Source organism: Stegostoma tigrinum, chromosome 36 (genome assembly GCF_030684315.1).
Source record: "Stegostoma tigrinum isolate sSteTig4 chromosome 36, sSteTig4.hap1, whole genome shotgun sequence".
Taxonomy (NCBI): Eukaryota; Metazoa; Chordata; class Chondrichthyes; order Orectolobiformes; family Stegostomatidae; genus Stegostoma; species Stegostoma tigrinum.
The window spans coordinates 11,597,108-11,621,415 of NC_081389.1; the positions used below are offsets into that span (position 1 = coordinate 11,597,108).

The 24,308-nt window shown below is 44.6% G+C and overlaps 1 protein-coding gene across 1 annotated transcript in view; it reads right to left on the reverse strand.

Annotated features, from left to right (window-relative positions):
* Positions 1–8,499, reverse strand: part of ppcdc (phosphopantothenoylcysteine decarboxylase) — a 54,978-nt gene extending 46,479 nt beyond the window's left edge. Inside the window, exon 1 of the mRNA XM_048520860.1 lies at positions 8,367–8,499. Coding sequence (XP_048376817.1) covers positions 8,367–8,453 — 87 coding nt within the window. The 5' untranslated portion in view covers positions 8,454–8,499. The remainder of the gene's footprint in view (positions 1–8,366) is intronic.
* Between the last annotated feature and the right edge of the window lie 15,809 nt (positions 8,500–24,308).

A 24,308-nucleotide genomic window follows, 5' to 3' on the forward strand; every position in this document is an offset into this window, starting at 1 on the left:
ATTACAACTGGTCCTCGTACTGACACACAGTGTCTGCAGGGTCTTTTTTTCACATTCATTGTCATTTGATTTTTTCTTTGGTTTCTCTGCCTTCAACTTTCAATTATCCCTTGATTGTCTTTTGTTTCTATTCCCACTTACTTCCCTCCAACTTCCTGCATTAGTTCCCATCCCCCAGCCATATTATTTTAAACCCTCCCTAACAGCACGAGCAAACACTCTCCCAGAGCACTGGTTCCAGTCCTGCTCAGGTGCAGACCATCCTATTTGTAGTGGTCCCACCTCCCCTAGAGCAGGTTCCAATGTCCCAGGAATTTGAAACCCTCCCTCTTGCACCGTCGTTCAACCCGTGTATTTATCTTAGCTATCTTGCCATTCCTACTCTGACTAGCACGTGGCACTGGTAGCAATCCTGAGGTTACTACCTTCGAGGTCCGACTTTTTAGTTTAACACCTAACTCCCTAAAATCAGGAAATACTAAGATTTTAAAATTCTTGGCATCTTAGGATGTGTAAATGAAAATGTTTGACTGTAGGAAGGCATACGTGAACAAATTTAACAAACTATTTGACAAACTGTCCACTGACGTTGGTAGTGTTACATTGAAGCTCAGCAAAAGTGAGTCCTCTCACAACTTGAGGAAAAACAGGGAGAAATAGCCACCAGCTCAGAACAGATTGAACTGGCAGAGGCTTCAAAATCATTTGTCAGCTTTGCTGTTAAATTAAAATCACCATGAGAGGATGGGCAGGAGAGCCAAAACCCATCCACTTTGAATGTATCTGGTCTCATTTTCTTGCTTGGAAGTCAGAGAATTCCCATACAGGGTACTTAAGGACCCACAGTAAGACTAAGTGCCTTGAGAGACTACAGGATGTGTGATTTTATTTTAAGGGCTTGTGTCAAAGCTAAGAGAATCAGTTTGATACTTTGGAAATGCCAACAAGAAACGTTGCTTAGTCCAACTGTGTTTTTAAGAAAAGTATCAACTTATATTGAAGTAGCACCGTAATGTAGAAAATCTTATTCAATGTATCATAAAATAAGATTGGATACTTAGCTACAAGGAGATTTTGCAACAATTGGTCAAAAGGTAGTGTGATAATACTGTGGCTTGAAGGGGTGTATTTTTGCCTGGTTTTGTTCTTCAGGAGAGGTTTAAAGGCAGAAGTAATGAACAGTCTATTACAGCAAACAGATTGTAAGGCCAGCCTTGGTATTTATTTTTAAGTTGTAACAATAGAAGCAGCCTGAACGGGTGTAATCAAACTCTCACAGGACCAGGATTTTCAGTTTAGATTTTTTAAAGTTTTCCAGTAGCAGCAGGGTCTCAGCAGGGTTGGAAGCTGCAGTAAATGTCTCCTAGCTGCCACTCTCTCAAAATTTTCTCAATGTTATTTTTCCTCCTGGCCACGTTGCACATGAAAAAATCTGTTTTCTGAATTTGCCTTTTGCCAAGGGTGTGTTTATAGGATGTTACTGTATTGGAACAGTTAACTCGTAACAGTTATTGTGTCTATTATTCTGTTGAGTTTTCCAATCGAGTTCTTCTAATTCCATCTTTCTTTTGTTGTATTTAACTATAGTGTTTGAATAAAGTGTGTTTTGCTTTAAATCTGAAGTTTGATGAATTGAATTGCATCTAAAATGCAACATCTTACAGTTACCTGTAAAATAAGAACATTAAGGTCGAGACTATCTTCTGAATATTTTGAGATGGCTCGGTCTGCTCCATTACATTCTCAGGCAGTGAAAAGAAAGATAAAAAGGTTTTAAGGAGGGAATTGCAGAGCAAATAGTATAGACTATGAACGGCAGGGCAATGGCAATCATCTGTACAGCATGGAAAATTAGGACTGGTCAAGATGGCAGAATTGGAACCAATGTTGAGGAAGAAAATTACCTTCGATTCACATCATTTCTGTCTATCATTTATTTGTATATAGCACCATCTAGTGCTTATTTCCAGGATGAAGATTCAACAAAGCAGACAACTACACAGCTAGCCCAGTTATGAGGTCATAGAGATATACAGAAACAGACCCCTCGGTCCAACTCGTCCATGCTTAACCGACATCCCATATAAACTAGTCCCATTTGACCCATGTCCCTCTAAACCCTTCCGATTCATATACCCATCCAGATGTATTTTAAGTGGTGTAGTTGTACCAGCCTCCCCTACTTTCTCTGGCAGCTCATTCCAGACACACACCACCCTCTGAATGAAAAACTTGCCCCTTAGGTTCCTTTTATAGCCTTCCCCTCTCACCGAAACCTATGGCCTCTGGTTTTGGACTCCCTCAAACTAGGAAAAAAAACTTGCCTACTTTCCCTATCCATGCCCCTCATGACGTTATAAACCTCTAAAGGTCATCTTTCAGCCTCCAATACTCCAGAGAAAATAGCCCCAGCTTATTCAGCCTCCCTATTGTTCAAGCCCTCCAACCCCATGCAACATCATCGTAAATCTTTTCTGAATCCTTTCCAGTTTCATAACATCGTTCCTATAGAAGGCAGACAAGAACTGCACGCAATACTCCAAAAGTTACTAAATCCATGTCCTGTACAGCTGCAACATGATCTCCCAACTCCTATAATCAATGCATTCACCAATAAAGGCAGGCATACTAAACACCTTCTTCACTACCCTATCTACCTGTAACTCCATATTCAAGGAACTATGCACCTGCACTCCAAGGTCTTTGTTTAGCAACACTTCCCAGAAGCCTACCATTAAGTGTATAAGTCCTGGCCTGATTTGTCTCTCCAAAATGCAGCACCTCACATTTATCGAAATTAAACTCCATCTGCCACTCCTCAGCCCATTGGCCCAACTGAGCAAGATCTCATCATACTCTGAGATAACCTTCTTCGCTGTCCGGTACACCTATTGGTGTCATCTACAACTTACTAACCATACTAACTGACTTACCATGTTCAAAAAGGAACGGAAGCAAAACAAAAAGCAGTGGACCTAGCACTGATCCTCGTGGTATACTCAGGGTCACAAGCCTCCAGTCTGAAAAAGCAACCATTCACCACCGTCCTCTGCCTTACACCTTTGAGCCAGTCCTGTATCCAAATAGCTAGTTGTGTTCCATGTGATATAACCTTGCTCGCCAGTCTATCATGAGGAACCTTGCTGAATGCCTTACTGAAGTCGATACAGATCACATCCACCTCATCAATCCTCTCTGTTACTTCTTCAAAAAATTCAATCAAGTTAGTGAGACATGATTTCCCAAACACAAAACCATGTTGACTATCCCCCTAATAAGTCCTTGCCTTTCCCAATACAGGCAAATCCTGTCCCTTAGGATTTCCTCCAACAGCTTGCCCATCACCGATGTCAGGCTCACTGGTCTATAGCTCCCTGGATTTCCCTTTCTTAAATGGTGGCACAATGTTAGCCAACTCCAGTCTTCCTGCACCTCACCGCTGGTTATCCTAGCTCAGTAACATCAAGAGACAAAATAACACATCATGAAACAGTCACTATCACCCTCCCTTACAGGGCTTCAATCCATTTTTCAAGTTCCAGGTTAACACAGACCTTTGACATAATCCTTGCAACATACAGCAACGTACGCACCACCATTGACAATACTCATTACTTTTACCTCTAAACAATGAAAATGAAAACCGTGTATTTTTAATAGGGACTGGACAATCTCAGGACATTCCAAAGTGCTTTATAGGCGATGAAGTCCGTTTTGAAGTATAGACACTGTTACATAGGAGATATGATAATTGGTGCAAAGTATACTTTTAGGAGCAGCAATGCACAAGTGACCAGGAAATCTCTTTTCAGGCATGTTGGTTGAGGGATAAATACTGGCCTTGATATCAAGGAGAACTCTTTGAATTGCCTTAAAACTGCATCGACTGATTTTTGCATCCAGCTGTAAGTTTTTTAAAAATACTTTCATGGATTGGGAATGATCACTGGTAAGAAAAGCTCCTGGCTGCTGCTGAACTGAGGGACTTGCTAGGATATTGCAGAGGCTAGCTATGAATCTAAATTCTACCATCTCCTGTGGTGGAATTTGAAGCCATGTCTCTACAGTATCAACCAAGCCCTGTGGATTATTAGTCTAGTGATACTACCACTGCACCACTGTCATTCCTAAAAAAAAACTGCCAGTCACAAAGATATATTGACTGAAATTAAGACAAATTTCTGATCTGAAGATAAACAACAACTGCAGGCAAATCTGAAACTAACAGTGCTGCAGAAACACGGCAGGTCTGGCAGCATCTGTTGACAAAAACAGTGCCATATTCCTCAAACAGGGTACTGAGGAAGGGTTACCGGACCCAAAATGTTAACTCTGATTTTCTCTTCACAGATACAGCCAGACCTGCTGAGCCTTTCCACAACTTGGTTTTTGTTCTTGATTTACAGCATTCACAGTTCCTTTGGTTTTTATGACATATTCCTCTACATTAGGAAAGTGACTACACTTAAATCTGGGGGACAGAATGGGCAAGGGTCAATATCGTAACCTACATTTGGTAAGTTTTTAGGAAACAATATAAAAATGCAGTGCAGGCTCAGCACTGATGCTCCGACAGCATGGTGCTGCTTCAGAGCTGACCCTCCGACAGTGCACTACAGGGAACAAAAACAGAAGGTGCTGGAAAACCCTCGGCAGGTTTGGCAGCATCTGCGAAGAAAAAAATAAAATCAGAGTTAACGTTTCGTGTCTGGTGACCCTTCCTCAAAACTGGATTTTTTTTTTAAGATTCTGGGAAGCGCAGGTGAAGTGCTGCTTCACTTCAAAGGTATGTTTGGGCCCTTGGATGCTGGGGAGGGGGAAGGTAAATGGGCACTTTTTGCACCTTCACTGGTTGCAGGGTAAGCTGTGGTGCTGTGGGGGAGAGGGGGCATTAAGGAAGAATGGACTAGTGCGTCCCAGAGGGAACAGTCCCTGCGGAATGCAGACAAGGGAGGGGAGGGGAATACATGTCTGGTGGTGGCATCTTGCTGGGGATGGTGGAAATGGCATCTGATGATCTTTTGGATGCAGATGTTGGTGGGATGGTAGGTAAGGACAAAAGGAACCCTATTACTATTGCAGGATGGAAGAGAAGGGGTGAGGGCAGAAGAGCAGGAGATGGGTTGGGCCTAGTTGAGAGCTCTGTCGACAATGGTGCTAGGGAATCCTCCGTTGAGGAAGAATTTGGAGGCTCCCTTGTTGAAGTCGGTCTTATCTGAACATATGCGACGGAGATGGTGGAACGGATAGAATGGGTTGGAATCATTACAGGAAGCGAGGCGTGAGGATGTATAGTCCAGGTACCTGTGGGAGTCAGTGAGTTTATAGTGGATATTAGTAGCCAGTCTATCCCCACAAATGGAGACAGATATCGAGGAAGGGAAGGGAGGAGTCAGAGATAGGCCAGGTGAAAGTGAGGACAGGATGGAAATATTGCAAGCGAAATTGATGAACTTTTCTAATTCTGGTCAAGAGGGGGAAGCAGCACCAATGATATCATCGATATAGCGGAGAAAGAGTTGTGGGTGGGGGGCTAGAATAGGACTAGAACGGGGAATGAGTGTAGTCAATTTGGAGGGTGATAGGTTGGAGTTGGGGGGGGGGGAGCAGAGAAATTGAGGCGACTAATATCACTGACAGTTCTCAATGAACAGATCCAGTGTAGGTAAAAGACCAGAGGGAGGGGTCCAGGTGGAGGGAGAGTGTTGGAACTGGGCAAAGGGGTCTGCGGGACAGGGAAAAGACTTTCGTCCAAAGAAACGGGCACAGAGGCAACGACAGTGGCAAAAGAGCTTGACGTCACGTCATGCCCGAAATTCATTAAGGTGAGTACACACAGGAATAAAGCTGAGGCCTTTGCTGAGTGCAGAATGTTCAGCATCGGAAAATGGAAGGTTAAGAGAGATGGTGAATCCCCGACAAGAGGTGGGGTTGGGAGGGAGTATGGAGTCAGAGGGGAGGGGAGGAGAGGAAGGTTCCAGAGGGCCATGGGTATCTCTGAGCTGTTGCATCTGGTGGGCCTCAATGCCTGAAAGGAAAAGGAAATTAGCTTATCGTTAGCACGACAAATGAGCCGGGGGATGAAGTGGAAGTGCAGAGCGGTGTAGCCCTGAGCCAGTGCAATGCGATGTTGTTGGAGAGAAAGGTGGAGAGTGTGCACGTTGGCAACGCATGGCACAGAGCGTGCATCTCAGGATGCGGCGAGAGCAGTTGTCCATGGAATGTTGAACATCTACAGAGATATCTGTGATCCTGGGAGGATTCAAAACATGAGGGATGGAACGTCAGTTGGAATCCATGTGGGGCGAGTCTGAGCTGAGGCAGACACTGAGGAATGTGATGGGGCCGTGGAAACGCACTTTAGCAAATGCACGGTCAGACACCAGGAGTGACAGTGAAATTAATGTCGGTGGGCAAGAAGTTAGATTGGAATGGCAATCTTGTCGGTGAGAGGAGCAGAACTTCTTCAAGGTGGGCATGCCTAGAAGAGATGTGGCAGTGAGTTAAATACTAAATAATAACCGAAAGAACTGGGGATGCTGTAAATCAGGAACAATCACAGAAGTTGCTGGAAAAGCTTAGCAGATCTGGCAGCATCAGTGAAGAGAAAATCAGAGTTAATGTTTCGGGTCCGGTGACCCTTCCTCAGAACTGTTCCCAGTGTGACACGAAACGTTAACTCTGATTATTTCCTCCACAGATACTGCCAGACCTGCTGAGCTTTTCCAGCAACTTCGGTTTTGGTTCCTGATTTACAGCATCCGCAATTTTCTTCCGGTTTTCACCGCACTGTAAGGGCCAATTTTGAGGGTAATAAAGTATGTAGCTGGATGAACACAGCAGGCAAAGCAGCATCTCAGGAGCACAAAAGCTGACGTTTCAGGCCTAGACCCTTCATCAGAGAGGGGATGGGGAGAGGGTTCTGAAATAAATAGGGAGAGAAGGGGAGGCGGACTGAAGATGGATAGAGGAGAAGATTGGTGGAGAGGAGGGTATAGGTGGAGAGGGGATAGGTCAGTCCGGGGAGGACGGACAGCTCAAGGAGGCGGGATGAGGATGGTAGGTGGGAAATGGAGGTGCGAGGAGGGGATAGGTGAGAGGAAGAACAGGTTAGGGAGGCGGGGACGAGCTGGGCTGGTTTGGTGATGCAGTGGGGGGAGGGGGAGATTTTGAAGCTTGTGAAGTCCACATTGATACCATTGGGCTGCAGAGTTCCCAAGTGGAATATGAGTTGCTGTTCCTGCAATCTTCAGGTGGCATCATTGTGGCACTGCAGGAGGCCCGTGATGGACATGTTGTCTAAGGAATGGGAGTGGGAGTTAAAATGGTTTGCAACTGGGAGGTGCAATTGTTTATTGCGAACCGAGCGGAGGTGTTCTGCAAAGCAGACCCCAAGCTTCCGCTTGGTTTCCCCAGTGTAGAGGTAGCCACACCGGGTACAGCAGATACAATATACCACATTGGCAGATGTGCAGGTGAACATCTGCTTAATATGGAAAGTCATCTTGGGGCCTGGGATAGGGGTGAGGGAGGAGGTGTGGGGGCAAGTGTAGCACTTCCTGCGGTTGCAGGGGAAGGTGCCGGGTGTGGTGGGGTTGGAGGGGAGTGTGGAGCGATCAAAGGAGTCACAAAGAGAGTGATCTCTCCAGAAGGCAGACAAGGGTGGGAATGGAAAAAATGTCTTGGACGGTGGGGTCAGATTGTGGATGTTTCGTCTAAGGAATGGGCCTCCTGCAGTGCCACAATGATGCCACCCGAAGGTTGCAGGAACAGCATCTCATATTCCGCTTGGGAACCCTGCAGCCTAATGGTATCAATGTGGACTTCACCAGTTTCAAAATCTCCCCTTCCCCCACCGCATCCCTAAACCAGCCCAGTTCATCCCCACCTCCCTAACCTGTTCTTCCTCTCACCTGTCCCCTCCTTCCACCTCAAGCCGCACCTCCATTTCCCACCTACTAACCTCATCGCACCCCCTGGACTGACCTATCCCCTCCCTACCTCCCCACCTACACTCTCCTCTCCACCTATCTTCTTCTCTCCATCTTCGGTCCGCCTCCCCCTCTCTCCCTATTTATTGCAGAACCCTCTCCCCATCCCCCTCTCTGATGAAGGGTCTAGGCCCGAAACGTCAGCTTTTGTGCTCCTGAGATGCTGCTTGTCCTGCTGTGTTCATCCAGCTCTACAGTTTGCTACCTCGGATTCTCCAGCACCTGCAGTTCCCATTATCACTGATCTCAGTTTTGAGGGTATCCGCCTCCGGGAGGAGACTGGGAAGGAAATGTGTTTGTGTACGCGGTGAGGGCTCATGTGTGTGCAGGCAGTGTGGACGCCAGCGGCCCCCGCAGCAATGAGGAAGGACTCACCTCGGGCAAGCCGCCGATTCCAGCCGCCAGCTCTGGCAGTTTAACCGCCGCCACACTCCCGCTAACGGCCAGCAGCACGCGCCGCATGGCGGCCGCGAGCAATCCACCAGCACGCAATAAGTGTAGGTGAGCAGTGGGCAACTGACGTAGATCACCCACCCTAATCACCACACCCACCCCATCTTGCTTCTTTCCTATAAAACTGTAAAAATAGTTATACAGACTCGAACCGCGTTCAGATTCAGTGAGATGGATTTCCTCAAATAAACAGAAACTAAACTTCCTGCCAACACCCCCGCCGGTCTTGGTATTGCCTTTGACGTTGCCTCCTTAGCCTTCGGGGAAATTGAGTTTTTAAACACCGAATGAACTACACTACCCAGCAATCCTCGCGTGAGTCGCGGCTCATGCGACATTCTCTGAGATAATGGGAACTGCAGATGCTGGAGAATTCCAAGATAATAAAATGTGAGGCTGGATGAACACAGCAGGCCAAGCAGCATCTCAGGAGCACAAAAGCTGACGTTTCAGGCCTAGACCCTTCATCAGAGAGGGGGATGGGGGGAGGGAACTGGAATAAATAGGGAGAGAGGGGGAGGCGGACCGAAGATGGAGAGTAAAGAAGATAGGTGGAGAGGGTGTAGGTGGGGAGGTAGGGAGGGGATAGGTCAGTCCAGGGAAGACGGACAGGTCAAGGAGGTGGGATGAGGTTAGTAGGTAGCTGGGGGTGCGGCTGGGGGTGGGAGGAAGGGATGGGTGAGAGGAAGAACTGGTTAGGGAGGCAGAGACAGGTTGGACTGGTTTTGGGATGCAGTGGGTGGGGGGGAAGAGCTGGGCTGGTTGTGTGGTGCAGTGGGGGGAGGGGATGCACTGGGCTGGTTTAGGGATGCAGTGGGGGAAGGGGAGATTTTGAAACTGGTGAAGTCCACATTGATACCATATGGCTGCAGGGTTTATTCCAGCTCCCTCTCCCCATCCCCCTCTCTGATGAAGGGTCTAGGCCCGAAACGTCAGCTTTTGTGCTCCTGAGATGCTGCTTGGCCTGCTGTGTTCATCCAGCCTCACATTTTATTATCTTGGTAATCTACAGAATACCATTTTTTACTTTGTGCCACTGGCACAATGGCTCACAAAAACAACTGACGTTTGCACTTGTTTACAGTTATAAACTACCTTCACTGAAGAAAGAGGACAGCCAATAGCTTGAACAAGCGTAGTTTAAAAGGATCTGAGAGAAGTGATAATATGGTTTAGCTCAGGAAATCTATTAAAGAGAGAAACCTGAAAATGTTGGGCTACAATGTTTGAAAAATATGAACATATACACATGTGATACTTTATTTAGAATAAAGTAGAGGATGAGGTTGATGCTGCAAGTTTTGAATTCTTAGAAACAAATGAAGAAGACACATCTCAGTAATATATGCACCTCCATCAGACTATTAATTCAATGCTAACTATTTTATAACATTTATGCACTTCAACTGGTCTTTTGTCACAGTAACAAGCTTGGCTGATATAATTAAAGCTGAAAAATACTTCAATGTATTAAGAGCCTCCATCTCAGTGAGGTAACTTCGAATCAATCCACATCCAGTTCTGAAGAAGGGTCATTGGACTCAAAATGTTAACTCTGTTTTCTGTTTTCTGCCTCAACCTCTCCACCCCTCACCCACTCCAACCTCTCCCCCGCAGAATGGGCAGCCCTCTGCTCCAACCCCAACCTCACCATCAAACCCGCAGACAAGGGTGGCGCAGTGGTAGTATGGCGCACTGACCTCTACATCGCCGAGGCCAAACACCAACTCTCCCACACCACCTCCTACCGCCCCCTCGATCATGACCCCACACCCGAGCACCAAACCATCATATCCAACACCATTCATGACCTCATCACCTCAGGGGACCTCCCACCCACAGCCTCCAACCTCATTGTTCCCCAACCCTGCACGGCGCGTATCTATCTCCTTCCCAAAATCCACAAACCTGCCTGCCCTGGTCAACCCATTGTCTCATCTCCACCTATCTGGACTCCATTTTCTCCCCTTTGGTCCAGGAACTCCCTACCTACGTCCGTGACACCACCCACGCCCTCCACCTCCTCCAGGACTTCCAATTCCCTGGTCCCCAACACCTCATTTTCACCATGGACGTCCAGTCCCTATACACCTGTATTCTGCATGCAGATGGCCTCAAGGCCCTCCGCTTCTTCCTGTCCCGCAGGCCCGACCAGTCCCTCTCCACCGACACCCTCATCCGCCTAGCCAAACTCGTCCTCACCCTCAACAACTTCTCTTTCGATTCCTCCCACTTCCTACAGACAAAGTGGGTGGCCATGGGAACCCACATGGGCCCCAGCTATGCCTGCCTCTTTGTAGGTTACGTGGAACAGTCCCTCTTCCGCACCTACACAGGCCCCAAACCCCACCTCTTCCTCCGTTACATTGATGACTGTATCGGTGCCACCTCTTGCTCCCCAGAGGAGCTCGAACAGTTCATCCACTTCACCAACACCTTCCACCCCAACCTTCAGTTCACCTGGGCCATCTCCAGCACATCCCTCACCTTCCTGGACCTCTCAGTCTCCATCTCAGGCAACCAGCTTGTAACTGATGTCCATTTCAAGCCCACTGACTCCCACAGCTACCTAGAATACACCTCCTCCCACCCACCCTCCTGCAAAAATTCCATCCCCTATTCCCAATTCCTCCGCCTCCGCCACACCTGCTCCCACGATGAGGCATTCCACTCCCGCACATCCCAGATGTCCAAGTTCTTCAAGGACCGCAACTTACCCCCACAGTGGTCGAGAACGCCCTTGACTGCGTCTCCCGCATTTCCCGCAACACATCCCTCACACCCCGCCCCCGCCACAACCGCCCAAAGAGGATCCCCCTTGTTCTCACACACCACCCCACCAACCTCCGGATACAATGCATCATCTGCCGACACTTCCGCCATCTACAATCCGACCCCACCACCCAAGACATTTTTCCATCCCCACCCTTGCCTGCTTTCCGGAGAGACCACTCTCTCCGTGACTCCCTTGTTCACTCCACACTGCCCTCCAACCCCACGACACCCGGCACCTTCCCCTGCAACCGCAGGAAATGCTACACTTGCCCCCACACCTCCTCCCTCACCCCTATCCCAGGCCCCAAGATGACTTTCCATATTAAGCAGACGTTCACCTGCACATCTGCCAATGTGGTATACTGCATCCAGTGTACCCGGTGTGGCTTCCTCTACATTGGGGAAACCTAGCGGGGACCACTTTGCAGAACACCTCCGCTCGGTTCGCAATAAACAACTACACCTCCCAATCGCAAACCATTTCCACTCCCCCTCCCATTCTTTAGATGACATGTCCATCATGGGCCTCCTGCAGTGCCACAATGATGCCACCCGAAGGTTGCAGGAACAGCAACTCATATTCCGCTTGGGAACCCTGCAGCCCAATGGCATCAATGTGGACTTCACCAGCTTCAAAATCTCCCCTTCCCCCACCGCATCCCTAAACCAGCCCAGTTCATCCCATCCCCCCACTGCACCACACAACCAGCCCAGCTCTTCCCCTCCACCCACTGCATCCCAAAACCAGTCCAACCTGTCTCTGCCTCCCTAACCTGTTCTTCCTCTCACCCATCCCCTCCTCCCACCCCAAGCCGCACCTCCATCTCCTACCTACTAACCTCATCCCACCTCCTTGACCTGCCAGTCTTCCCTGGACTGACCTATCCCCCCCCCCACCTCCCCACCTATACTCTCCTCTCCACCTATCTTCTTTTCTCCATCTTTGGTCCGCCTCCCCCTCTCTCCCTATTTATTCCAGAACCCTCACCCCATCCCCCTCTCTGATGAAGGGTCTAGGCCCGAAACGTCAGCTTTTGTGCTCCTGAGATGCTGCTGGGCCTGCTGTGTTCATCCAGCCTCACATTTTATAATCTTGGATACTCCAGCATCTGCAGTTCCCATTACCTCTGTTTTCTGTTCACTGATGCTACAAGACCTGCCATTTTTGACATTTGTATATCATATTAATGCATGTTTTTTTGTTGTTTATCAAACAAAATTCAACACTAAGTCACACAACATGATGAGGTCGACTGAACAAAAGCTAGGTCAAATAGGTTGGGTTTAAGGAATATTTTATAACAGAGAGGTGCAGGAAGAAATTCTGGAGACACAGAACTCATCCAGTTACAGGTGCAGTCATCAACAAGAGAGAGATTGAAATTGAAGACTCTCAAGAAGTTAGACTTAGAGGAGAACTAGGTGAGATCTCAGAGATAGAGAGGTTGGCAAGGCCAGGGAGGAATTTGAAAACATAGCTGATCAGGAGCCAAGATACATCAGTGAGAACAGAGTGATAGATGAACAGGACTTGGTGCATGTTAGACTTAGATGAATTTTAAGTGAACTCAAGTTTATGTGTAGTTGGACTAGTTAGGTTTCAAGTATCTGACCTCAATTAAATTGTCATCCTTGAAACTGAACGACCAAACCTGACAAGAGGTCAAGCAGCAGTTCAACCCAGATAACACCAGCATCAAATCATGATGCAAAGAGTCAACTTCAAGAGTTTTCAATGATTTTAATGGTCACCTTGAACTTGTAAAATGGATAAGGTACATGTGGAGCCTTACCGTTCCCTAGTATGAGTTGATATTGTCAGGAGAAGGAATTTGAGGGAGGGGGTTAAATTGGGAACAAAATAAACAGACAATTTTTAAAAATAGAGGATTGAAATTGCTCTCCAGTAATTTTTTTATTTATTCTGTCTGAGTGGAAACCAACTTTTCCTCATCATTGTAATATCTTGCAACACAACACACTCTCCTGTTGCAGATTTACAAAACATTCTAATTTCGCTCTGTTTCTGTCTGATTTTGAGACTCCCATTGGTCCATTTCCTTGAAGGGTTTTTACATGACCTCCTAATTCTGACTAGAATAGAACAGAAATTTATTGCCATGTGGTCTTTTACATGAAAAATACAGTGAAACGTTTTATGTCACCCTTCCAAAGCACCTACATCAATGACAAAAATCATAAATAATTTTTTTTTAGAAGTACAAATGAGACAAAGTTCATCACAGATCATTTAACAGCTCCTAGGCTCTGGAAAAGTTGAATTAGGAACAATAGAATACTCTGAAGATGTAGCTAGGTAGAGATTGCCATGCTGGGACACCGGATACTGGGCTGGAAGCCTGTGCAGTAGAGGAGCACAATACTGGACCAAGACCACCACCCTTGGACTAGGGCGCTTGCCAGTCCACTGGAATACATGGATGCTGAAGACACAGTAGACCTCCACATAGGGATGAGAGCACCACATAACCCTAACCATAACCCTATCACAGAACAAGCCAGCCATGCAGGGAGATCTGGTCTAGCTCAGGACCTCGAGCTTCAGCCTACTGTGCAAGTCCAGGCCAGGGAGGTCAGCCTGTGATCTGTTCCTCACTCCTCCAGGAGATGCTGGGCTGAGGTACAGCCATGTTTGGCTCGTGATAGCGCTATCACTACTGCTGGAGGCAAAAAAAAAACACAACAAAGAGCAAAGAATAAAACAAAAAAAACAAAGCAAACAAAGAAAAGAAACCAACACAAGCAGCCAAGACTTGGGCTCAGCCCCTCTTTACTCTGCCGTCTGACACTTAAAACTTTCCCACCACTAATGTGGGAAATAATAGAGTACCACCACCCCACACCCACTCTCAAAAGTGTTTTTTTTAATTCATTCACTGGATGCTGACATTGTTGATTAGGCCAGCATTTATTGCCCTCCCTAACTTCCCAGGGGGGCAGTTCAGAGTCAACCACATTGCTGTGGGTTTGGAGTCATGTTTAGGCCAGACCAGGCAAAGATACCAGTTTCTTTTCCCAAAGAACATTAGTAAACCAGACAGTTTTTTTCTGACAATCATCAGTTTCTTAATTTTAGGTCCCCAGAAGATAATCTGGGTCTCTGGATTAACATTCCAGTACTATACCACTCGACCATCACCTCCCTGAATGTGGGTTGTTAATTAAACTGCTTTTCTCCTACCCCTGCATCCAATGTATCTGTTGTAAATAACCTAATTTTTAAAGAGTGCTTTTATAAAAGACAGTTTTTATTTATTACCAACATATTTTTTCCCTATTCAGTGCTGAAGAAGGGCTCAAAACATTTGCTCTGCTGTCTTCACAGATGCTGCCAGACCTGCTCAGTTTCTCCAGCAATTTCTGTTTTAATTTTTCTTTCTCAGTTTAGTTTGTAGCAGTGTCCTGAAAATTAATCTATTTAATTAATTAATCAACAGAGCAGAGAAAGCTGTGATATACAACGTTAGGAAGGGCATAAATACAATCACTAGCAATCAACTTTTCCCTTTGTTAGAGGGATCCATTACAAGGGGACATAGATTTGAGGTCTGGACAGGAGGTTTAGAGAGAATTTAAAGTTAATTCTTTTTCACCTGGGGGTGATGTGTATGTGAAACTCAAGGCATGGAAGGGTGGCATAGGCTGGAACCAATACAACATATAAGAAGCATTTAAAAGATCACTCGAAGCACATAGAACATGTGGCTTCAGACCACGTGCTGAAAATGGGATTAGCGTAGGTAGGAATTTGATGACCAGCGTGGATATGATGTGCTGAATGGCCCCTTTTGGTGCTGTAAACCTCTATGACTATATGCACAGAGACTCCAGGGCAGTCTTGGAGAGATGTAACCTGGGTTGAGTTCAGCTTCTCCCTTATCAGATCAACACCTTCCATGTAGATCAGAGGTCTAGATGCATCTTTAAAAAGAAGAGTGTTAGGTCTGCCAATGACTGGGTGGCACAAAACAGAACATAGAACATAGAAAAGTACAGCACAGTACAAGCCCTTCGGCCCACGATGTTGTGCCATGGAATAATCCAAATCCAAAAATAAAATAACCTAACCTACATTCCCCTCAATTCACTGCCGTCCATGTGCATGTCCAGCAGTTGCTTAAATGTCACTAATGAATCCACTTCCACGACTACCACTGGCAAACTATTCCACGTGCTCACAACTCTCTGGGTGAAGAACCTCCATCTGACGTCTCCTCTATATCTTCCTCCTAACACCTTAAAACTGTGACCCCTCGTAGCAGTCAATCCTGCCCTGGGGAAAAGTCTCTGGCTGTCGACTCTATCAATGCCTCTCATTACCTTGTACACCTCGATCAGGATTCAATTACAAAGGCATGACTCAGTACTGCTGACCAATAGTATACAAAGTAGGGGCATGTGTGCTTTAATTTTAAACTGTATAAATCAACTCATTCTGTGTGCCTTATTGCTCTGGAGAAATGAAGCTATACTGAAAATAAAACTGCATGAAAGGTTACCTGATACCACCCTGCAACTTGAATCCTCATTGGAAAACATTAGATCTAACAGAGTGTGCTACAGGGATGTTGTATTCAGGGATTTTCAGACATTGAGACCTACGGCTGAAGGCATAGCTGCCAACAGTGGTGCAAAGGAATTCAGGGATACTCCAGAAAACAGAATTGGAAAAGAGCCAAGATCTTAGAGGCTTGTTGGGTTAGAGATGGTTGTACAGCTATTGAAGAATGAAGTGATGTTTGATCACTAGGTTAGAAATTTTAAATTTAAGGTGTTGCTGGACTGGAAGATACTTCTAGTCACTGTACGCAGAAAGGTGACAAGTGAATAGGACTTAGTACAAACTAACATACAGACTGCAAGATTATGAATGCAATCAATTCCATAGATGGTTCAACATTAAGGGTGATACAGGAATCTAAAAGTAAGGACTTTAGTCTGCAATTCTCAGTGAATCTTAAGGGTGTTTGCGGATGAGAAACCTGTTCACCAAAGGCGACAGAAACACTAGCAGCCACTTAACATAAACAAAAACTTCATTGTGCAGCTTAAGATCATCCCTCTAGATGCAAGCCAAGTTTGGAAGGTTGTATTTATAACTGTGCAGCTGGGTCTTTTCCCAAGTTCAACACAAGTTGCCCGCTATCACATTAGGTGGCAGAGTTTGACAGGCAGTAACAGACCATTCAGCCCAATTCCTGCATGCCAGGATTTCTGCTCCTTTTACACTCTTCTTCATGTCAGCCCACTCTGTAGTTTGGTCTTAGTTGGACTATCATCACCAGTGCTGGGCACTGCACATTAAGAAGTTTGTGACAACCTTGGAGACAGTGCAAAAGAGATTTAGATGAATGGTTTAGGGATGGCAAATTTCAGTTATTAAGATAGAACAAAGAGGATGCGACTGTTTTCCTTGGAGAAAGTTGAACAAAGACCTGTTGGAGGTTTTCAAGATCTTGAAAGACCGAGACAGAGGAAGTATGGAGAAAGTGTTTCCACTCATGAATGGGAATGAGAACAAGAGGCCACAAATTGTGATTCGTAAGTAATTCATAAAATAAGCAAAAATGACTGGAGGAGAAACCTTTTCAAACAAGTAATTAGCATCTGGATTGAGCTGCCTGGGTTTGGTGGAGGCATGTTCAACCAAAACATTCTAAAGAGAATAATACTGTTATCTGAGAAGGAACAACATACAGGGAGCAGGCAGGAGACGAAGCACTCATTCAGAGAGCTGAAGCAGATACAATGGGCCCAATAGCCTCCTTTTGTCTGTAACGATGATGTGATTCAATCAACATAGCCTTCCATTCCTTACTCTCTCATTTTCCTAACCACCTCTCCTTTAGACATTTCTATGTTATTGACCCCAACCAGTCCCTGTGATGGTGAGTTCCACATCCTACTTCCAGCAAACCCTTTCAAAATCTCAAAGAATTCTGCCAGCTCACTCCACAGTCTTTTTCCCAGATAAAGAACTGCAGTCTGCTTGCTCAGTCTTATTTGAAAGATGTAAGCTCTCAGATTCAGTATCATTTTTTTAATGAGCGAGTTTTGCAAAGTCACCAGCACCCACAGGTTCTATTCTGTAAGACTGAGGACTGAAATGTACACTGAATAGTCTAACCTGGATTTCATACAAGTTTACATCAAAACTTTGCATTTTTATGATGTCTTCAACAGAATAAAAAGTGTTTCACTGTGGCATTCAAAAACAGCATTTTATCTGAATGTATTTTTATTTCCTTTTGTGTTGTTGGTATGGCAAGCATTTGCTGTTCAGCCTTAATTGCCCCTGAGACAGCAGATTAGAGTCACCAGCTGTGGGTCTGGAGTCACGCATAGACTAGAATAAGTAAGCACGGAAGATTTCTTTCCCCAAAGTACGTCAATGAAACAGACTGGTTTCCACAACATTCAATGACCATTTTACAGTCACCAGTACCACATTCCTTGCATTACTGAGATTAGTCTTTAAATTTCCAACTCACCGAGTGAATCTAAATTATAGTAATGCTAACATAGCATTGAACCCATGAAAGTAATGAAAGCTAACCCTAACCTTGTCTCCAAGGCTAATCTTTCCATAGATCCATAGAATCCCTACAGTGTGGAAACAGGCCCTTCAGCTCAACATGTCCACACCAACCCTCAGAGCAAGACCAATCCCTCTATAAATCACATAATCTACACATCCCTGAACACTGGGCAATTTTAGCATGGCCAATCCACCTAGCCTGCACATCTTTTAAACATCTTTATGCAGATGATTTCCCTCCTTCAGTGACTGGAGGGATGAATGTTGTGTGGAGCCACTCAGTTGTGACACCGGCTTCCTCCATTTCTTAATTAGATCATGATTATCCTGCGGCATCGTTGTGATGTCCTAAATTCTAGTCCTTCTTTACTATGTCAGTACTTTTGGTCCTATGGTTGTAATGCAGTTAAAATAGTATAGATAACTGCTTGAAACTCTGATTTGTTGGAGAAGCATGCTGGAGTGATGAGTATAAAGTTGTCTGCCCACATGAGCAAATAAAGACTGCTTGAAACATTGATCCAAGAACTCCAGTAATTTGTTTGCCACGTAATCTGTCACAGACCTGGTTAGCAGTTTTAGTTAAACCCATGAAAACACCACATTCTCAGTTGGATGCAGCACTGCTTCTCAGATGAACAGAAAGTATTTTCAGTATTTTCACAAACCAGTCATGTCAAATCGACCTGAAGTCAATCCTAGTTACAAATTCTGTGAAGGTTGAGGCAATGGGGTTAAAGTTTAACAGAGATGTGCAAGCAAGTTTTTTTTACACAGTGTGATGACAATATGGCTTTGAGATATATTTTGCCCAGGTTTATTTCTTATGGAGTGGTTCAGACAGAGGTGACGAGCGGTATGCTCCAGCCAATAAAGTAAACAACTTGTAAGGCCTTTTGTTTTCTTTAAAGTTGGAGCTATAGAATTAGCATGAAGGGATAGGGTGAAGTTCCCACAGAACCAGGATTTTAGTTTAACTTTCAGTAGCTGTTGGGGTTTGGAAGATGCTATACATCTCTCCCTCCTACAGCAAAACGCTTGGGTTCTATCTCTCTCACTCAGAGTTTTCTCTTGACGTTTTTTTCCCCCTGGACTGGAGAATTGTATGTGAGAAAATCTATTTTATACAATTTGCGTTTGCCAGGGGTGTGTTTATGGGATCTTAATATATTGGATCAGTCATTGTTTAGTATTTAAGTAATTCATTATTCTGTTAAGTTTTCTGACAGAGTTAAGGTATTCCAGTTCTTCTTTCTTTTGCTTGTATTGTAACTACACTGTAAGAATAAAGTGCATTTTGTTTCAAATCTGGTAGCTTGACCATCAGAATTAGTTCTGGAACACCATGTCTTACACTTGCCTCTTAAAATAAGGAAAAGTTGGCTTCTAAGGTATCTTCTTAATATATTTTGAGAGGGTTTGGTCTGGGTGGTGGGCGACTGGCACATGCTGTCAGGGGAGGTGGTAGAAATAGGTATGATAGCAACGTTTAAGTGGCATGAACACGCAGAAAGTAGAAGCAAATAGATCATGTGCAGGGAGATGGAATTAGTTTAGAATGGTACCATGGTCCCCACAGACATGATAGGCCAAAGGGCCTAATCCTGTGCTGTCTACTGTTCTTAGTTTATGTTCTCTTTTATTCTTCATTATGTTTGGATGCAATCTGAACTGATTTGGCAATGAACCATAAAATCTTATCAAAGCTAATGTACCCCTATAACATCTCGATATTTCAATTCTGCCAATAATGGTTATTTTTTCTAGCCACATTTTATAAAAGTGTCACTTAGACCATAAAATTGAGGAGCATATTCAGGCCATTTGGCCCATCAAGTCTGCTCTGCCATTTGAGCATGATTTTCTGATACTATTTTCTTTGCTTAAATAGCGCTTACAAAACATATGTAAAGACACAATCTATACTGGTATAATAAGAGGTGCCCCCCAAATAACTCACCAATTATAACCTCACAAGGCGTTTGTTAGTGACCTAGTGATATTATCACCAAACGAAGTTTTTAATTCAAAAACTCAACAAATATTCTGGGAACCAGTGTTCAAATCCTGCCATGGCAGATGCTGGAATTTAAATTCAATAATGTGAATTGGAATTAAGGGCCTAATAATGATCATGAGCATTCTTGACTGTTGGGAAAAATCACTAATACCTGTTAGGGAAGGAAATCTGAAATCTGCCTTCCTTACCTTGTCTGGCCTACAGGCCCACAGCAATATAGTTGACTCTTGACTGTCCTCTGGATAATTAGGGATGAGCAATAAGTGCTGACCAAACCAGAGATGCCCACATCCTGTGAATGAATAAAAAAAAATTGATGTTGACTATTTATTTCAAAGGGACCTCTCATAGTTTGGATGGGTGATCTGACATTCATTTTGGAACATCTGCTTTTTAATTCCATCCCTCTAGAAATGAATCCAAAATGGTTGCAGTTTAATACCCAGTTAATGCCATAACATAGGGCTCCAAATTAGTGCTAGTCCAAGAGAATTGAGTCCGTCATGTTTCAATGACACTTGGCAATATATTAAATGGATGTATTTATCCACTGAGCCAGCAGGGGGAGAAGGTAGATGTTAAATTGGTACATTGCCTGTCTTTATCCAGAAGTTATAAAACATCCAAAATGGTTTCCACTTGAACAGCCAGATTGATACAAAAATACTGTAAACACTTCACCATGAATGACTTCAGATGAAAACTCACATTTATTTTCTCTGTTTTGAATTGATTTATCATTTATAACTGTCATTATTACATTCCTTTTGGAAGGTTAAGAGGCAATATAAACACGTTTATTCAATGTATCCCTAGCATCTTTATGTGATTCCACGCTGTACCTCTGCCTAGGCTGTTATATACTTCTTGAATTGCAGTTCCCAGAAATGAATGCAGCACTCCAGATGAGATTTGACTAAGACTCTGCCAAAACTGAAGTATAGATTTCTTGTGCTTTATGAAACTCCTTGCAGATAAAAGCCAGCTTCCCATTTGCCCTTCACAACCAAGATTTTAGTTTCTTGGGCATCCCAACTTGAATTACATAGGCTGTGAGAGCACAAAAGCTTAAAGATCTGAAAGAAACAGATTGTAGGTCTAACTGAAGGAGTAAGGATCACAGGAACTAGGGCAATATGAAATACTAAAGGCTACCAGAATTTAGCATCTAAAGGATGGGAAAATAGGCTGTTTAGTTGCATCAGATGATGACTGAGGAAGAATAGCTTGCAACAGTCCATGACAGAACCAGAACCCAATTGTGGATCCAAATGCTAATGGTCAGCACAATCTAAGGTGTCAATCAAAATTGAGAGACAGCAAAAATAATAATGGAGGTGCAGGGCCACCTACTGCTGTCAGAATTGCTCACGCTTTTTGCCTTCATAGCTTGTACCATGGAGACTCTCAGGGGTCACATAGGACTTAAGATCAGGGGTAGGCCATTCAGCTCTTCGAGATTACTCCACCATTCAAATAAGATCAAAGCTGATCCGGTGGGGGTCTCAACTCCATTTCCCTCTACGCCTTATAGCCCTCAACTCCCCTTGTCTATCCAAACTCTCACTCAGCCTTGAATAAATTTAATGATGAAGATTCCACTATCTGCCAGGGAAGAGAATTCTGTGATCCTACGCCCCTCAGAGAAAAGGATTCATCTCTGTCTTAGAAAGGAAACCTCGCATTCTTCAACCATGTTCCCTATTTTTCATCAACCCGCAAGAGAAAACATCCTCCAGGTATTCATCTTATCCAGTCACCTCAAGATCTTATATGTTTGATTGGATCACTTCTCATTCTTCTGGACTCCTATACATATATAGGTCCATCCTGTCCAGACTAGCCTCTTTGGATAATCCCCTCAGGAGCAACTCAAATGAATCTTTTCTGAACTGTATCTGTGGCAATTTTACCTATTTTTAAATAAGGAGACCACATAAGATACAGCATTGTTCAGATGTGTTCTCACTAACATTCCATAGAGCTTCAAAAAACTATCCTCACTTTTATCAGAAATTACTGGAAAGGCTCAGCAGGTCTAGCAGTATCAGAGTTAGTGTTTCAGTCCAGTGATTCTTCTTCAGTTCAGCATCTGCAGTTCTTTCGGTTTATACTTATATATTCCTTTCCCATCATGATAAAATGTCAATTTCCATTAAGCTTTCTGTTCAGTTGCTGTGCTGCAAACTAACTTTGTGATTCATAAGCCAGAACACCCAGATCCAGCGATTCACCTGTGCCAATGAATTCTGCATTCTCCATTTATACAGTATACTGTTCATCTAATCTTCCTGCCAAAATGAACAGATTCACATTTTCCCATGACATACTCCATTGACCAAATCTGCCAAATCACTTAACTGGCCTAAGCTTTTAAATACGCTCTACTTTTTACATCTCTACCATTTACTTTCCTACTTACCTGGATGTCTTTGGCAAATTCCCTCATCTAATTTATTGATATAAATTGTAAATAGTTGAGAACACAGCACTGATTCCTGTGGCACTCCACAATTTAAAGCTTTCAATTTAAACCTTCCCAAAAATGAATAATTAATGCCTGTCTGCTTTCTGTTAACTAATAAATTCAATATACATATTAATAAGTTACCCTCCATACCATACAATATTATCTCATGCAGCAAACTTTGATATAGCACCCAATCGTGTGCATTTTGGAAATCTAAATACATCTGCTGGCTCTCCTCTATCAACCATGCTTATTATTCTGTCAAAAAAAGCTCCATTATACTTCTTATTGAACATGGGCATTGCTGGCTGGACATTCATTGCCCATCCCTAGTTGCTCCTGAGAAGGCTAAGTTGAGTTGCCTTCTTGACCCACTGCAGTCCATGTAGTGCAGGTAGACCCACAATGCTGTTACAGAGGGAATTACAAGATTCTGACCCATCAACAATGAATGAACACGTCAGGATGGAAAATGGCTTGGAGGTGCTTCCATGCAGAGCTTGAGCAGTTCATCAGGTTTACTAACACCTTTCACCCCAACCTCAAATTCATCTGGCCCATCTCCGATACCTCCCTCTCCTCCTGGACCTCTCCATCTCTGGTGACCACCTCAGAACTGACATCCATTTCAAGCCCACAGCTACCTTGACCACACCTCCTCTCACCTAACCCTCTGAAAGAATGCGATTCCATACACCCAATTCCTCTGCCAGATCTGTTCTTAAGATCAGGCATTCCACTCCCAAACATCCCAAATGTCCTCCTATTTCAAGGACTGTAACTTGCTTCCTCCGGTGATCGAAACTGCAAGAGATTTGGTGGAGGGCATTTTCCGCACTTCTGCCCTGACACCCCCTCCCCCAACAAAAATAAAGACAGAATCCCCCTTGTCCTCACATCACCCCACCAATCTCTGTATTTGGGGTATCATTATCCACTGATATCCACCAAAGAGATATTTCCCTCCCCACCCTTACCTGCCTTTCGTAGGGACCGCATTTTCTGCAACTCCCTCATCGCTCCACACTCGCCACTAACCCCATCATGTCCAGCACCTTTCCCTGCCACAGCAGGAAGTGCTACACCTGCCCCTACACCTCCCAATTCATGTCCACTCAAGACACCAAACAAACCGATTAGACAGGGGTTCACCTGCACATCCGTCAACTTAGTCTACTATATCTGCTGCTCCCGATGTGGCCTCCTCCACATTGGTGAGACCAAGGATAGACTTGGAGATCGTTTCATAGATCATATGTGCTCTGTACATGACAAATGACAACACTTTATGCTTGCCAACCATTTTAACTCTCCCTCCTACTCCCTGGGTGACACGTCCATCCTGGGCCTCCTCCGGTGTCACAATGATATCACCTGCACACTGGAGGAGTAACACCTCATATTCTGCCTCGGGAGCCTACGACCCAATGGTCTAAACATAGAATTCACCAGTTTTAACATCTGCCCAAACCCAGACTGATCCCACGTCCAAGCCTTCCCTGCCTCCTTGACTTGACACTTGTCCATCTTCTCTCCCACCTAACCATCCCACCCATCATACTGATCAATCCCCTCCACTCCCTATCACCATCCCACCTACCTTCCCCAGTTCCACCTCTCCTCCCTATTTCCCGTATGTCAACTTTCCTGCTCCTCTGATGCTGCCTACTGTGTTGCCTGTATCTTGGAGGGGTGCTCCCACGTATCTGCTACCCTTATCTTTTTAGATGGAATTGATTTTGGATTTGGAAGGTGCTGCCTGAACATTTTTGATGAATTTCTGCAGTGCACCTTGTGGATAGTACATAATGTTGCTACTGAGCATCAGTGATGGAATATGTGCACGTTTGTGAATGTGGTGTTAATTACGCAGACTCACGTCACGGATGGTATCAAGCTTCTGGTGCTGTCCTTATCCAGCCAAAGGGGGAGTAATCTGCAACATTCCTGACTTATGCATTGTAGATGAATAGACTGAGGATTTGGGGGTGAGTTATTCACTTAAGAATTCCCAGTCTCTGACATGTTGTAGCCACTAAT